This window comes from Glandiceps talaboti, chromosome 8 (assembly GCF_964340395.1).
Source record: "Glandiceps talaboti chromosome 8, keGlaTala1.1, whole genome shotgun sequence".
Taxonomy (NCBI): Eukaryota; Metazoa; Hemichordata; class Enteropneusta; family Spengelidae; genus Glandiceps; species Glandiceps talaboti.
The window spans coordinates 15,962,331-15,980,737 of NC_135556.1; the positions used below are offsets into that span (position 1 = coordinate 15,962,331).

Below are 18,407 nucleotides of genomic sequence, written 5' to 3' on the forward strand. Positions count from 1 at the left end.
TAGATATGTGAATGGTACAACCTAGTGTATGTAAAACCATACAGAGATGAGATGGTGAGCCTTTGTGTGTGTATACAACTCTTTATAGATATGTGAATATCTATTATACCATTCACATATATATGTGTGTACATATATATAAGTTTGTATACACAAGGGCTCACCATCTCATCTCTGAAGGGCTTACATACACTAGGGTGCACCATTCACATATCTATATGGCATTATATAGTTACATACACAAGGGCACACCATGTCATCTCTGTAGAGTTTTACATACACAAGGGCACACCATGTCATCTCTGTAGAGTTTTACATACACAAGGGCACACCATGTCATCTCTGTAGAGTTTTACATACACAAGGGCACACCATGTCATCTCTGTAGAGTTTTACATACACAATGGCACACCATGTCATCTCTGTAGAGTTTTACATACACAATGGCACACCATGTCATCTCTGTAGAGTTTTACATACACAAGGGCACACCATGTCATCTCTGTAGAGTTTTACATACACAAGGGCACACCATGTCATCTCTGTAGAGTTTTACATACACAAGGGCACACCATGTCATCTCTGTAGAGTTTTACATACACAAGGGCACACCATGTCATCTCTGTAGAGTTTTACATACACAAGGGCACACCATGTCATCTCTGTAGAGTTTTACATACACTAGGGCACACCATGTCATCTCTGTAGAGTTTTACATACACAAGGGCACACCATGTCATCTCTGTAGAGTTTTACATACACAAGGGCACACCATGTCATCTCTGTAGAGTTTTACATACACAAGGGCACACCATGTCATCTCTGTAGAGTTTTACATACACAAGGGCACACCATGTCATCTCTGTAGAGTTTTACATACACAAGGGCACACCATGTCATCTCTGTAGAGTTTTACATACACAATGGCACACCATGTCATCTCTGTAGAGTTTTACATACACAAGGGCACACCATGTCATCTCTGTAGAGTTTTACATACACAAGGGCACACCATTCACATATCTATAAAGAGTTAAATACATACACACATATATGTATTTGTATATATATATATATATATATATATATATATATATATATATATATATATATATATATATATATATAATCAAAATGTTCTTGAAAAGGTATACAAGAGCCTTATAGAAAGTGTGGTATGGCATCTTGAATGTTAAAAATAGAACTAAACTGACATGAGTTGTACATTTGGCCCGGAAAATAATTGGTAAGAAGCAGAGTCAGCTCCATGACCTCTACAAACTCTCCGTCCGCAGGAAAGCCCAAGCAATTGTTAATGATACCTCACATCCTTTATACTTACAGTTTGAATTGTTGCCCTCAGGAAGACGATACAGAGTACCTTTAACTCGCAAGAACATTTTTAAAAAATCATTTATTCCAAGTGCAATAATCATACTGAATTCAAACCTGTCATTTTCAAAGAACTACATTGAAGATATATATTTTTACTGTTTCTAATTCTGTGTTTGTGTTTAATACTGTAATTATTTTTAGTGTGTGTTTGTAACTGTAATGTGCCTTTTATTTTATTTTTTGGTGAAGCGGAAGAAAAATTTCCAAATCGACAATAAAGTTATGTTATATTCTATTCTATTCTATTCAATTCTATTCTATATACATATATATAAGTTTGAATACACAAGGGCACACCATGTGATCTCTGTAGAGTTTTACATACACTAGGGTGCACCATTCATATATCTATAGAGAGTTATATACACACACAAGGGCTCACCATCTCATCTCTGTAGAGTTTTACATACACAAGGGTGCACCATTCACATATATATATAAAGAGTTGTATACATAGACAAGGGCTCACCATCTCATCTCTGTAGAGCTTCACATACACTAGGGTGCACCATTCATATATCTCTAGGGAGTTACATACACAAGCTTTCACGTTTTGACTTTTCACCTTGGACACCCTGTCATTGATGTTAACCTGGCCTAAAACATCTCATAAGCTGTTTATAAGTTTGCTAAAAACAATGTCATCAGTTAGCAATGTGCATACATGGCTGTGGTTTAGTGACAGAACGTAATGGTTCACCATGCTCAATGCCTTGCAAGTTTGCATACACAAAGTTTCACAATTGTCATCTGTAAACGAGTGGCATACACCATGATTCACCATGATCATCTCTGCGAGTTGCATACACAAGGGTTCACTATACACATCTCTATACGTATAAGGTTCCACAATATAATGGAAATAACGAAAAGTAGAAGCAATAACATTTCAAGGAATCCATTGTGACAGAAATATTTATTAGCTTGTCTTCATGATGTTTTCCATATTTGTTTGTTTCTATCTCCCTCGGAAATCATGGTTCCACCAAGGGGGGTTTATAGGGGTGTGACATTTAGGGTCCACATTTGGCAACTAAGCTCGTATGTATGTATGTATGTATGTATGCATGCATGCATGCATGCATGTATGTATGTATGTATGTATGTATGTATGTATGTATGTATGATGTGTGTGTGTGTCTGTATGTCTCTATGTTTGTATGTATGTATGTATGTATGTATGTATGTATGTATGTATGTATGTATGTATGTATGTATGTATGCATGTATGTACCGGTATGTATGTATGTATGTATGTATGTATGTATGTATGTATGTATGTATGTATGTATGAATAATACGTCGTATCAGAAATTGTCTTCCGCAGCAAACAGCGAAAATGCTGATCGAATCATTGATACTACCAGTCTTTGACTACGGTGACGTAGTCTGGTCAAATTGTAATTCTCCTTTATTATGTAAACTTGAACGTCTTTTAAACAGGGCGGGCAAGTTTGGGAGTCTGTGAAAGGGTTATTTTGTACGCTCCATATCACATAGCCTGATATGTTGTGTTGTTCATCCGTATTTCAAAATAGTGCCAATGGTGTTGTAGCACAACTGTACAGTTTTTAACAATGTTTATCCACACGTTCATCCGTTATTTTTAGTACTAACTTTTGAATGATATCATTTGCTTTCTGAAATTCAGAAAATCTAGAAAAATTGATAGTTTGGCAAGGGCATAACCATTTCAACGCCAGGAAATAAAGGCATTTTTGTAAACTATAGGTTGGGGAGATTCATTTGAAAATTTTACACCACTTATATTATGCACAATTGCTGACTCAAACTGAGCTAAACTTGTTCCTAATTCATTGCATCGGTTAGTTTCTTTCCATGGACAAACATTGTCTCATGGGAGTCAGCATTGTTATATATGAACATACATGTGTACATGTAAATATTCATCATTGTTTATTTGCAGGTTCTGTGAATGTACATGTATGTGTACCTGCTTTCCAGGACATGCAGACTGTCTGCTATGTACTCCAATTCTTGGTACCTGAAATAGAATATTACTGCCTAGTAGGCGCATCATAAAAATAATGAACGTTCAATTTCTTGGTCGACAGCATAACTTTTGCTCCATGCACTTCGTAATGCATTAGTGTAGACATGCATGAAAATAAGTTGACCTTCTTGTTCAATTTTGACCCTCTAGCATGAGGTACAATGCTATTGCAGTTACTGAGAACTGTGTGTAATGTAACATACATGTAGTAGCATTATGAAATGACCCCAGAACCAAAACTTTACAAAAAATGTGGCACGTACTCCCCTTTGAAATAGGTAAATATAAACATGAACCTAACATCTAAGACAACGTCTGCACCCTATTGCCTCTTTAATTTAATGTAAGAGGTGAATACATTTGTATGTAGTGAGATTGGCAATGTTATGTATGTGAATGATTATGAACGAAGTCTATCAAAATTCCTAAAAAGAAATCAAGTTCACTGTCAGTGAACATTATGTGGGATTGTATGGCAAGTAAAGGCAGGTTTCCAGAACAGTAGATCAGCTGTGATGCCTGAGCCAAATTATACGTACATGTAATTGCTCTACAAAATACTTTTGGAAAATACAACATTTACAATATAGATTCTAAGAAGATACAGGTACAGTGAGTTACATGTACATTTTATAGTGTATGTTGTTTGGGTTGCATTCAGACAATGTTTACCTACGTTTTGAAACTACTTTTGATATGACACGTACGTCTCAAGGCTACAATAGATAACTTTGATAACCACGGCACAGTTTGTATGTGTACCTAGCTTGATCTCACAACAGGTCACGCGCGCAACTTCGTAATTTACATAGCCGTCAAATGCAGTGTTTTGCCATGCGATGAAAAATAAGTCCCTTGCAGTTTCATAAAATTTGATCTAAAGATGTTGAAAAAATATTTTTTTAAATATTATGTGATAAATATATAATCCCACGAAATCAATGTTAGTTTGACGTCATGCCTTATATTTTTCATGGACTACAAATTCTCGCCGGTATTAGTCCACGAAAAATACTTGGCATGACGTCAAACTAACATTGATTTCGTGGGATTATATATAAGTACAACTTTATATTACTTTCATGAACTGACTGTAGAGATTGTATGTGTATCAGTTTTACTGTTCCACTGTTGTTTGTTGTGCTTTGTCATTTTGTTATGTTTCTTATTTGTTACAGTTTTTATGGCAGTCTTGAACATCGAATATATACACCTACAAGTACGAGTGTGCTTGTTAGTCACTAAGGAGATACAAGCTTGACTAGCTTTGCTATTTCTTGATCCTTTTTGCCATTTATTTATTCTGTATAAGTATCTTTTTTTAAGATAAATTTTTATTATTATTATGTATATAGTCACTTTATTGTAGTCAAAGATCACAGGCCCAAAATACAATTTACAAACTTCCATAACCCCCCCCCCCCCAAAAAAAAAATATGCTACAGTTCCATTTAAGTACATGTATTTGCTTCTGACCTGATTTTTAAAGCGTAATAAATAAAGGCTGCTAGGCTCTGTAATTCACTTGATTGATCAGATGATAACATTAACAGTTGAGTAAACTTTTCAAAGGATGGCGGCTGATAAATATATTGCGGGATGTATTTTGACCTAAGGTTTACAAAAAATTCACATTTCAATAGGAAATGGTATTTGTCCTCGATTTCATCTGAATCGCAAAGTACACCAATACGGTCAGCTCTATCAATACTCTGTCTTCTTCCTGTCTCGATATACAAACAATGAAATGAACATCTTAAACGTGCTAGCATTGTCCTATGCCTAGCAATTCTTACCGTTGTCAAGTATTTTTCTGGTTGAAGCAAGGACTTAAAATTTCTATATGTATCTAATTTATCTAACACTGAAATGTCAGTACGCCATACACTTAATAAATATGATCTAAATCTAATATGAAGAGCATCAACAAAATTTTATACATCACCTATTACCTGTACTTGTAAGGCATCTTGCAAGTTACACAAGTACAATAAATTTTTAACTTCAGTCACCCAAGTGCATCTAGAATTTACATTAGAATTTTCAGTTTTCAGGAGGATATCATAACACTTTCTGGGGTACCTGTAGTTTGGCATAGTAATTTACTTTGCCCAATACTTAATACATCTTTTTGCAGTATGTAGGAAAATAGGGTATCTGCCGCATTCTCCCAGAATGGCACTATTTGGTGCACTGTTAGCGACTCCTAAAACCATTTTACATGCAAGGTACTGAACTCGTTGAAGAAATACGTAGGATTGAAATCCAAAAACCTCAGAACCATAAATTAAAATTGGTAAAATCATAGAATCAAATATTTTGAAAAATACGTTGTAAGGCAATGGCTTGATTTCCCCCACTTTTCTCATTGTAGCAAAAAGCACCTTTCTGCCCTGTTGTGCCAGCAGTTTAGTTGCTTCAGCCCATTTCAGTCTACATGACAGTAAAATTCCAAGATATTTATAATAGGAGACCACTTCAAGTTTTTTCCATTAAAAACCCACTTCTCCTTCTGTGAAATATAGCGTCCAGCTTTAAAGACGACGATTTTTGTTTTCGACAAATTTACACACATTTTCCATCGGTTGCAATAACTACTTAAAACATTTAACAATCTCTGAAGTCCAACAATACTATCTGAAAACAAGGCAACATCGTCAGCAAACAATAGACAGAATAATTTGACAAAATCAGGTGTAAGTTGAATACAATGTACCTCTGTGTCCAGATTTCTATACTACAATTGCAAGTTCATTTATGAGAAAAGAAAAAAGAAAAGGACTTATCATACAACCTTGAAGGACACCAATTGGACAACTAAAATAGTCTGTACAACCATTTGGTGTCCTCACACAAGACTTAACATTACAATGCATACTCTTTAAAATACTAAACATTTTACCATTAACCCCACCTTTATGTAAAATATACCACAACCTTTGTCGTTCGACCTTATCTAAGGCCATTGCGAAGTCAACAAACACACAATAGAACTTTCCTTTCTTCAATGTTAAGTATTTCTGGATCATGGATTGCAAAATAAAGACATTATCAATGTTTGAATATCCCCTACGAAAACCAGCTTGAACTTCGTCAATTTTGTTGAGTGACTCTGCCCAAAAAGAAAGACGACGATTTAAAACAGATGTGAAAATCTTACTGAATATGCTCAAAAGAGATACCCCTCTGTAGTTCTCTGGGGGGTTCTTTGGACCCTTTTTATATAATGGAATAATAATTGCTTTGGTCCAATCACTGGGGAAAATACCGTTATCAAAAATCTTATATTAAACAAAACATACAAATAAGGAGTAAGAAAATATTTACTTGCTTTGAAAAATTCACCAAGTAGACTGTCTGCACCAGGTGACTTACCACTTTTTATACTATTAATACTGGTTAAAATTTCATCTTGTGTAATTGGGGAATTTAGAATATCGAAGGTTAAGTCTACTACAGTATCTGGTATAATGTGTTCAATAGTAGGCTCAATATATATTAATTCGTCAGCCCTCATTTAAATTAACATGTTCATCTACTGTGAAAAGATTTCTAAAATAATTAAACAACCAGTCATCTACATGTATAGAGGGAAAGGACCAACTGGTAGAAAGGGATAGTCTGTTGAGATTTGTCCAAAATAATTTAGAATTACCCAAAGAAAGAGATAATTTTAGTCTTTCATTTTCAAGAAATGCTCTCTTTTTGTCACGACACATTTTCTTAAAATCTTATTTTAACTGGTTATATTGCCCCAACAGCCACACATGTCCCTCATTCCGGAAACGTTTTAAACATTTATATCTTTGAGCTTTTAAAACTTTACACTCAGTATTGAACCACAATGGCTGTTTCTGTGGTTTCCTATTCAATGTAACATTTTTCAACCACTTTTTATACTATTAATACTGGTTAAAATTTCATCTTGTGTAATTGGGGAATTTAGAATATCGAAGGTTAAGTCTACTACAGTATCTGGTATAATGTGTTCAATAGTAGGCTCAATATATATTGTATAGCAGCAGTGGACAGCAGCAGATTTACAAACTTTCTTAATTATATTAGTAAAATGCTCAATGTTATAATGACAATCCTCTACAATATGTTCTAAGTGTGATTTGTTCTCATCGGTTTCTATTGCATTGACAAAGTCCCAGTATTTGTCTGGATTCCAACTACCGGAGTTTTCCGAAAACAAGCCCATCCGAAAAGTTGCCCATGGGCGATCATTTGGCGGGTGGGCGTCTAATGGGTTTTTCAGATTCACTACGGCAAGAATTTTGCCTTGTTATATTGGTAACCTTAGTTTTTATTTAGTTTGAATGTTCCGTTGAAAAAACCCATAAACTTAGAGTGCCAATAAAAAATGGATGTTTTTTACACGAGGAGAATGTTATCGTGAAGGTAGGTACATACACCTTTGTGCTGAGATCGATCAACAAGTCGGCAGATGACTCATGGAGACCCGCAGACGTCACTGTCAATGCGACACACTGGGTCTAAAAATAGGTCAGGGTAATTTGCATTGTGAGTGTGCACACAAAGTGAATTACATCGAGTAAGAGTTGAAGTAATGTGTAATGTCATGTATAAATGAGTTCATGGAGATTTAACGATCGGTACAAGGCTAATGTCAAGTTTATCCAGGGTGAACAAATCATTTTGTGAACGGGTGGTCCCCGGACCAGTGATGAAAAAATGCAGTGGTCCTGCTAAAAAAATTAGTGGTCCCAAGTCCCGCTAATGTGAAACATTGAATCTTGCCTATGAATCTGTATTTTCAGACGTACACTATTTTTAGTTGAACAATATCCACTTTATAATAATAAATATAAAGTTGACATGCTTGGTTTCAGTCAATTGATTATTCTATTCTATTTGTAATGGTTATTTTTGAGGCATCGACGCAACAATACAATCAATGCTGATAGAATGATAGCAAATAAAATGTTTCATTTGATATATTTGAATTATTATAAAATGAAATTATTATTCTTGTCTTCCTAATTGTAGTGTCCCTAAACTGGTATGTCTCCATTAGTAATGATATAGCCACATGGCTGTTGAGTGTTGACTGCCAAATAATCGCCCTGAGCTTCTATTTAGTTCCTCTGTTGTGGTTCCGAATTTGCTGATTTTCCGAATAGTGGCCCAAGGCTAGTTTTCGGAAAACTCCGGTATATTTTGTAATACGTTTAATTGGGGTACTTGCCTTTCCTAATAATCTTGTTCAGTTGTTGACATCGAGAAAATAAGAGGAAGGTGATCAGACTCGGTACGTATTGGTATAGAAAAATTAACACATTTATCAAAGAATGTTGACAACACTAAAACATAATCGACAACACTTGCACCAGTACTTGTAATGCAAGTGAAGTCACCCCTGTTTGCATCTGTTCCAGCTCTACTATTTAACATAATGTAGATTAAACGACTGACATGGTGAAAGGAGAGAGCGACCAAAGGTATTTACAGTTGTGTCTTGTGGAATGTAAAAAGAATCATCATACGCGAAACCCTCATCCACAATATGCTCTAAATTATCATCACTAATAAAGTCAGGTTCATCACCTGTACGTGCATTAAAGTCACCTGCAACAACAACATGTACATCAGGTAACTCGGATAAGGTGTCAAGTAATACGCCGTATTCCGGTTATCGAAGAAGCCCCGAAAAGATAAAAGATATGATAGTTTGGCCACTAGGGGCGCTGTTTTAGAACCGGAAGTGAGGGCCAGAATTGTAGAGCATTATTGCAAAGCATAGAGTCTATAGGCATCGTAACCACTGACTAAAGATTTTCTGTCATTCCCCGTAACTTTACGCTATAATATTGCATTATCGCCCATCAAATAACGAAATAGCAAATTAACCTCTTGTTCTCCTAATATTTCGCGTAAGTTTGGCTCTGCAATTCGACCGTGAGGAAAACCCAAAAGTAGCAACATTTTGAAACGGGTAGTACACTGACATCTCACTCACGTTTTCAGTGTGACCTCGTCCATTTGCGTTACCGTTGGAGAAATTGTAGCGATTGCTTCCAGTCAAACATCGGAACGGAAAAAGGTACAAAAACAGAGGAAAGAATCCTCAAAATCACAATATACGCTACAGTTATTGCAGCTTGTATAAAACCAATCTGATTAAAATCCGATGTAGATGTCGGCTAATCGTTCATTGCTATTTTACTTTCGTTATTGTGCCTGAATTGACCTTCGTGGTACATGTTTGATCGCCTCATCTACCGATCAGGACAAAAACGTAAACATGTACCACGAAGGTCAATTCAGGCAAAATAACGAAGGTAAAATAGCAATGAACGATCAGCCGACATCTACATCGGATTTTAATCAGATCGGTATAAGACATGGTATGAGGTTTTTTATACACTGATGGTCCTGAATGAAGAATAGCAAGCTAACCAAAGTGTGATAGTAAAGATGAGTATATCAATACAAATATGTTTATGCCAACTTATACTAACCAGTACATGAAATGTTTTTTTCCGGACAAAGTTTTATGATTTCACCCGTGGTGCTACACCACTGTTCTAATAAACAAGAAAGGCCTAAGTATGCGGCGACATCAGTTACAATATAAACATGTGGCTTGGTAATTGTCGACCGAACTCTCAATATTGCAATGACTGTAGCTGGAAGCTGTTCAATCTGATTAAAATCCGATGTAGATGTCGGCTAATCGTTCATTGCTATTTTACCTTCGTTATTTTGCCTGATATTATTTTTCTTGGTACATGTTTAAATTTTTTAGCCTGATCGTAGAGGAGGCGATCAGGCAAGCTAAAAAATGTAAACATGTACCAAGAAGGTCAATTCAGGCAAAATAACGAAGGTAAAATAGCAATGAACGATCAGCCAACATCTACATCGGATTTTAATCAGATTGGAAGCTGTTGTCAGATTTGTAATTTTCTAATCGTTCTTTTGTCAAGCAACAGACACCAGTAAGGTAAAGAAATATGTTTATCATGTCTACATCGGGTATATTTCGAAGGTCCTCCGTCCAACTTTCAATGTTTCCGCTGTCGATTAGTTCTATCTTTTGATGCTTGACATCCACTATTCGTCTCCTCTTTCGTTTTCTCAGAAAATTATCATTTTCTAGTGTTTCAAGACCAAGGTTGACAGCATTTCTGGCGATATCTAGTAGATTTAGAAGTAGTAATTTTCCACTCTTTTATGAATGCACGGAGTTCTTTTACGCCCATTTTGTTGACAGCTTCATACATCGCCATACTATTAGATGCCATGACGAAAATTCTGGCCCTCACTTTGTCAGATATGGTGCGCCCTCTCGCGATACTTTCCTGCGAAACAACCGGAAGTTCGATAACCGGAATACGCCGTATTGACCTTCAAATAGCTGTATGCCATTGTTTGAGAACTGACCTTCATTATTATTATTATATTGGTGAATACACATTATTATCTGACTTACTGGTACTACCTGAGTCAGTAAAAAAAACCACCCAAAACCCCCCCAAAAAACAAAAAACAAAAAAACATTACCTTTCACAGTGATCTGATTCTACCATCCCATATACTTTTATTTCATCACATATATGTAAAGCTAAAACCATGGTGAACCAGCCAGTTGACAGCCAGGATCCAGAATCATTTCTGTAAAATACAACAAAGGCAATAAAATGGGTATAAAGGTGTGGCTAATTTTTTCCCTTTCACCAATCTACATCACACGACTTCCTTAAATATAAGACAAATAACCCTTATTCAAATTTACCATGAACAGACATACTGGAGTAGGGAATTCTGGGATTGTAGCCCACCTAATTATGCTGATGTCATCAGTGCCCCTAGCCACCAGTCTGTCTACTGTTTCTACATATTTGACCTGTAAGGTAGAAACAATAGATACAGACGGTGATGCTCTTGATGGTGTCACATCAGCATAGGTAATATTTGGGCTCCAATCCCAGAATTCCTTGCCCCAGTGTAGAGACATCAGCTCATGGCTAATATGAATAATGTTATTTTTTGTTATTTTTAGAGAAGTTGTGTGATGTAGAGTGGTGAATGTGACTTTTCATAGACATGATGATTAAGTAGAGCTGCTAGGACTACAGCAGCCTCATCTTTGTTCCCTTTTATTAACAAAATATATCATATCAATCGAAAAGTACTTTTTTTAAAAACAAATGCACTCTTTCTGTGTTTGGTTAATACATGTACATGCCACAAAGAGAGAATGTGTAAATAGTTTTAAATACCCAAGTACTTCATACAACAAAGAGAACATATCAAGATTTTTAAATATACATGTACAAAGGGGCGACAGTGCACTGTATTGTTCAAAATGATGTCAGAAATTTAAATACATAATACAATATCGAGACATACATGTATTTTACACTGGTAGTACATGTAGATCATATCATGTCATCTCTTGTCTGTGCACTGGTATAAATTTTACATAGCCATGGATATCATGCATGTATATACATGTATGTTTATGATGTACAATATATATGTTATTCAAATACACTACATGCATCATGTATTGCTCTAGTTCCCTTTTCAACATCTGTGCAAAAGAGCCTGAAGTAAAATGTCCACTTTCTTGGCAATCTCTCTTATACAGGAAAGTCGGTTTCCATTGATATGCTTTAAGTATACTGTGCACATATTATTACCAATTTCTTTAAAATCCAACTTGCTGGCAGACATGCTTAAAAATTGTTGATATAGATGTATTGTACACTTTGAAACAGGTTAATACCTTCAAAGGGATTTGTAAATATTTAAATTTATCTTATATGTTAATATTTACAAGTTCTATTTATAACATAATATACCTAAGTGTATTTTAACCTCACCTAAGTGTATTTTAACCTACAGTACTTCAAATACTAGTGTGTCCACAACTTACAATATCCAACATTCAAAAGAGATCAGTATTTCAAAAATATTTTCTGATAAGTATAAAATGTTTAGATTTAGTCTTTTTGGGAAGAGATGTAATTTCCTTTTCCATTTCTCAAAAGGTACATGTATGATGAATATCTGTGAAAGGCTTTATTTACCAGTGGGTGGAATAAGAATTAAGTACACAGTCGAAATTTGGCAGTCTAGTTTGATTAACAATTAAATTTTGTTCTGTAGCAGGGAATATGTCTTACAAAGAGAGTTCATTCTTGGAAATGATGTATGCACTACATATACTGGTGCAGTTTAAGGAGTGTGTCTTGAATAAACATATAAATGTAACTCATTACAAACTACATATTACAGATCTTGAAAAATCATTAGTGTCATAAAACTTTATTAAATTTAATTACTGATAAATTAATCACCTAAATGTGTATATCACGTATATAGTTGCTGTAAGAGTTTTACCGTGAGCATATTGAGGTAGTACACCTTGTCAAGATACTTTGAATTTTCCCTTCACATACATGTAACATACATGTATATTGCTTTGATGATTTGAAATCTATAAAATTTGAAGATAAATCTCTAAATTTAAATGTGTTGGTTCACATAGCTATTTCTGGGAAGCAAAATTCATACTGAGCTTGAGTAACATTTAGCATTCTGACAGCTTCTCAACCGATGATTTGAAATTTGTAAATTTTGAATAATCATCTGTTATTAAAAGAAATTATTTAATGTGTGGCTTCCAATTAATGGTTTAACCGTTCTTGCAACAATTCAATGAATAGTATACAATGTACAATACATGTATATGCACATAAAAATGTATTGAAAAAGTTGAATCTAATTTGTATACATCAGAGTAGGATAGAGACGGGAGTCAAATACTGATTCAGAAACAACCTACATGTATGAGGCTATCCAATGTCAAAATACATGGAGGGTGTCCATGACAAAAATCATCGCTAGATTCAAGCTAATTTGAAAGAAAGATGAATTCTAAGAAAATGTAGGCCAAACATGTACTGGAGTGTGTGTGTATGCATAGCAGTAGTACTACAAGTAGGAATGCCCTTAGTGATATTTTGCTTTGTGTTCATTTTAATGCAGTATACCTGTGAATGCCTCCCGTAAGGGAATCACTAATTATGCAAATAAGTCAATAAACAAAAAAAACTATGGTAACAGGCTTTGTTTTTTGGACAAACGAAATTTGAAGCTTGCATTTTTAAGATACAACCTAGTTACCTAAAATCATTAATTATGCAAATTTTTCATTAAAACTAAGCTATATAAAATATTTTATAGGACATATCCGCTTTGTTATGGTTAACGTACATGTGTATGTACTAAATTGTATTGAAATTGAAGTATGCAGTCTTAAGGTACACAGGGAAGAACCGCTGGCCGACCGCTGCCGATTGCAGGCCCTTAGATCTGTAACAAAAAAAACATTGTTGACTTCACATGCCACTCATATGGAAATTTGCCGTTTAATTTTCATGAAACTTCGAATACAGACTTAAAAATACCTAGTGAATCGATGTATGAAAAAATAATTGCTTGGTAGAAGAGATTTTCTTTACAAAAACGTCAAATTTGGTCAAGATTTTGGGAAAAAATCGGTGAAAATTTCGGCGAGCGTTTCCTGTAAATGTATTTGCCGTACACCCTGAACTATGACCTAGACACATTCAAAACAACATACTCAATCGATGTTTTATAGAATATAGGTGAATTTCCAATTAATTCTAAGTATAAACTATGAAAATGGTGCATTTTTGAGTCCAAACGATGTCATTTTCAAGACCCAGGCGAAATCACTTAAATCTGTAACAAGTGATCCGATTGAAAAGCGAGTGCCAAACATCGATAGGTCAGAGTCTGAAGACTTACCATAGAACTACGTTATCATCCGGGTACTTCCCGCTAACACGCAAAGTTGGGTCAAAGGATTAGTCCGAACGTGAAAAAATCTTGCCGAGCGAAGCCGAAGATGACGTTTTAATAAATATTCATGAGATGTTACGGGTGGCGCCATGATAATGGAGTGGAATGCGGAAGTAGGTCTGTGCATAACGGATCGCCCGATAGTGCATTGGTTGTGACATCGCGGGAATTTTGAAACATTAGTGCAGTAAATAAGAATTATTTTTTGTCAGGAATGACAATTCTTGAGTATATTTTGGTAAAGGAGCATGAACATTGGACTATCTGTTCCTCGTCTTTGACTGGCCGTGGTGGGACATGAGCATGGACAATTTGACATGCAAATAAAGTTCAAAGTCCAAAACACTTCGCGCTGTGTCGGATTACATCGTAAATAGTCAAGGCGATTCTTCCCCGTGTACCTTAAGATATAGCCTAATTACCGAAAATCATTAATTATGCAAATTATTCATTAACACTGTAAGGTACATCAACTAACTTTATAGGACATACACAATTTGTTATGGTTAATGTATTGAAATTGAAGCATGCAGTCGTAAGATATAGTCTAATTACCAAGAATCATTAATTATGCAAATTATTCATTAACACTGAAAGGTACACCAACAAGCTTTACAGGACATATGCGATTGTTATGGTTAACGTGTGTACTGAATTATATTGGAATTGAAGTATGTATTCTTAAGATATAGCCTAATTACCGAAAATCATTAATTATGCAAATAATTCATTACACTGTCAGTGCATCAACAAACTTGATAGGACATATGTGTTTTCTTATGGTTAACGTATGTACTAAATTATGTTGAATTTGAAGTATGTATTCTTAAGATATAGCCTAATTAACAGAAATAATTAATTATGCAAATTATTCATTAACGCTGTAAGATACATCAACGAATTTTATAGGACAAATGTATGTTATTATGTTTAACGAATATACTAAATTATATTGAAATTGAAGTATGCAGTCTTAAGATATTGCGTAATTAGTTGATTTCATTAATATGCAAATTTCTCTAATTAAACATTAACAGATCTGGCTCAAAACTTAATCAGGTCTAGCTATTACCCTAAAGATTATATATCCCAAATTTCATTACAATTGAGCCAGCCGATTTTTAGAAAATGATGACACAGACAGACAGACAGACAGACAGACAGACAGACAAACATTCCCCTTTTAATACCTCCTGTACCCTTACGGGAGGTAAAAATGGAGAAGATTTCGAGTTTTGCGGAGTATGTTTTCATAGTGTACTGTATGATCACATACTACATATATATCAGAATAAACTGATTGATACAGGTATGAGATTTGAGTGAGATGAAATTGTGAAACATGCATATAATACTTACCTGTCTTTTCCAGTTTCTTTCTGAAAGAGTTCATCAGTGAATTCCATTTGTTTCTTTGTTGCATAATAAAACTCTGTGTTTGGATAATGTGAACTTAAATTTACATATGACTTGAAAATGTTTGGAAATATTTTGGGTGCGTAAGATGACCAAAGTACTGTCTTTTCTGGATAGCTCGGCTTTCCAAATATATCCTTCTTTGTTAATCCTCGTGATTGTATGACAATGAATGATACCATTCGTAAGGTTGTTCTGCTACCAACATCTTTTTCATATCCTTCAACATGAGCAGCGTTCATACGTATAACACAAGTTGCGTTGTCTATTTCTGCACCTGCTCCAGTGCCAAGTAATTGACCCGATGTTGAAACAAGTGCACAGTCACTGCAACGTAAATTAAATTTCTATAAAGACAAAGAAAAAACATGAACATTAGATGATAAATTGTAAATATATTTCAGTTTTACCATTATTGAAAATGTACACAAACTTGAGCCCCCAATCACTGTATAGTAAATTTCATTCCATTGCCAAGAAACAGCAAATCGGAACCTGCTTCACCTTCATTGTCCTAGCAGTGTTCCAGCATTGCCTCATGGGAATGGGTAGACATGGACATGTATTCAATGATAATTAACATTCATGAATATTTACCTCAAGGTGTAAGCACTTGGGAGTCATGAATATTTATTGTTCATCTAATACATGCATAGTAAATGTATGTGTGCTAACCTCCATGAGACAAAGTTGGATCACTGCCAAGCACAGAACCAGATTTAAACTGAATGCCTCCCGGAAGGGAATCACTAATTATGCAAATAACTCATTAAACTAAAAAAACTATGGTAACAGGCTTTGTATTTTGGACAAGCGTGCTTTCTTAGGTTAATGTATATAAGAGTGTATGATACTGCTTAATTACTGAATATCGTTCATTATTCAAAATACTCATTAAAGAAAAAGTTGTAGCAACAAACTTCATAGGACAGGTGCGTATTATATTATGGTTGATGTACTTATCATATTATATGAAATTTGAAGCTTGCATTTTTAAGATACAACCTAGTTACCTAAAATCATTAATTACGCAAATTTTTCATTAAAACTAAGCTATATAAAAGATTTTATAGGACATATCCGCTTTGTTATGGTTAACGTATGTACTAAATTGTATTGAAATTGAATTATGCAGTCTTAAGATATAGCCTAATTACCGAAAATCATTAATTATGCAAATCATTTATTAACACTGTAAGGTACATCAACTAACTTTATAGGACATACACAATTTGTTATGGTTAATGTATGTACTGAATTGTATTGAAATTGAAGTATGCAGTCGTAAGATATAGCCTAATTACCAAGAATCATTAATTATGCAAATTATTCATTAACACTGAAAGGTACACCAACAAGCTTTACAGGACATATGTGTTTTCTTATGGTTAACGTATGTACTAAATTTTGTTGAATTTGAAGTTTGTATTCTTAAGATATAGCCTAATGAGGGGAAATGTTGTTAATGTGCTTACTGAGACTTTGAAATGTCTTTCTGTATACCTTTGTGTAATCAATATCTGTAGCAAATTCACTTGAATTCAGTACAGTCCTGGCTATTTGCAAAATTTTTACACCTAACTCTCATAGATCAAGTACTGTGTGAGATATAAGTTTTGACCAAAATTAGCATTTTTACACCTAATTTGCATATCACTGATGAGATACGTTGCATAGTCATAAATTCCACGATGCTGTATACGTATCGGTGTTTTTTTTAATTCATTAGCGGCGTTACATAACTAACAAAATAAATTTATAGTATTCACATGTACACGACATGACCTTCAGACGTGGCAACTGCAACACTTCCCTCAATACATGTAGATTTGAACACATCGTTGTTTGTATTCAACACAGTCGACTATTCCGTAGTAATTTTAAATCTTCCTCACCTTTTAATGCATAAACCGTTACTCTGGAGATATTAAAAACTGCGAAATACATGATGTATACTGAACTTTACAAGTAGTTGAGTCCACGGGCCGATTTTACTTTAGGAGCGCAGATCAACAACGCGCAGCTCACAAGTGATGCCAGCTCAGCTCGAACGACATATTGTACTGTCTTTTCTGATCACCATTCACGCGTTTCTGATCACATAAAATGTAATCGATATTATGATTAATTTACCTACCTTAGCATGGTCATTTACATACAGGTATTCATCAGGAAATCCGTCAAAGACGCTATCCAATGTTCGGTCTGGAATTTTAGGGCTTTCATTTTCACTGCCCTTTTCTGAGTCAGATTCTGGTTTCCTCGTCACGTTTCCGCTCAGAATCTCTTCAGGTTTGGTTGTTTGTCTCTCGACATGGTTCATATCGGTTTGCAGTTTTGTGTCTTGAAAATTGTCTCCACATAAGAGAGAAAATGTTGAGGACATCGTATCATTTCCTTTTGGAATGCAAGACACCGTCCTGCCATGAATATTCAAGCGGAGCTGTTGTCGTTTTGGCTGCACTGTAACACTTGTTTGACTATAATGTTTCAAGTAAATCAGCAAGACACATATTTGAGTAGCTGTTAATATGAATATTAGTAAACCTTTGCTTCGCATCATACCCGTTCTGGACAGTATTGCTAACGTCTTACCATACTAACACACACATACAATGTAAAAGTGCGAGCACAGAATCAGGTACAGGTCATGACTGTATGTCCACTACTGTTGACATCGAACAATGCAGTTGTTGTTTGAATGCAAGTCACGACCTAA

At 34.9% G+C, this 18,407-nt stretch overlaps 1 protein-coding gene across 1 annotated transcript; it reads right to left on the reverse strand.

Moving 5' to 3' along the window:
- Window positions 1-10,935: 10,935 nt before the first annotated feature.
- LOC144439263 (alpha-N-acetyl-neuraminyl-2,3-beta-galactosyl-1,3-N-acetyl-galactosaminide alpha-2,6-sialyltransferase-like) lies at window positions 10,936-18,011 on the reverse strand. The gene is made up of 3 exons (XM_078128538.1): window positions 17,826-18,011; window positions 15,632-16,035; window positions 10,936-11,050 (listed from the first exon to the last, which is right to left on the reverse strand). Exons 1-3 carry the CDS (start codon window positions 18,009-18,011, stop codon window positions 10,936-10,938), a joined length of 705 nt encoding a protein of 234 aa, XP_077984664.1.
- Window positions 18,012-18,407: the final 396 nt, after the last annotated feature.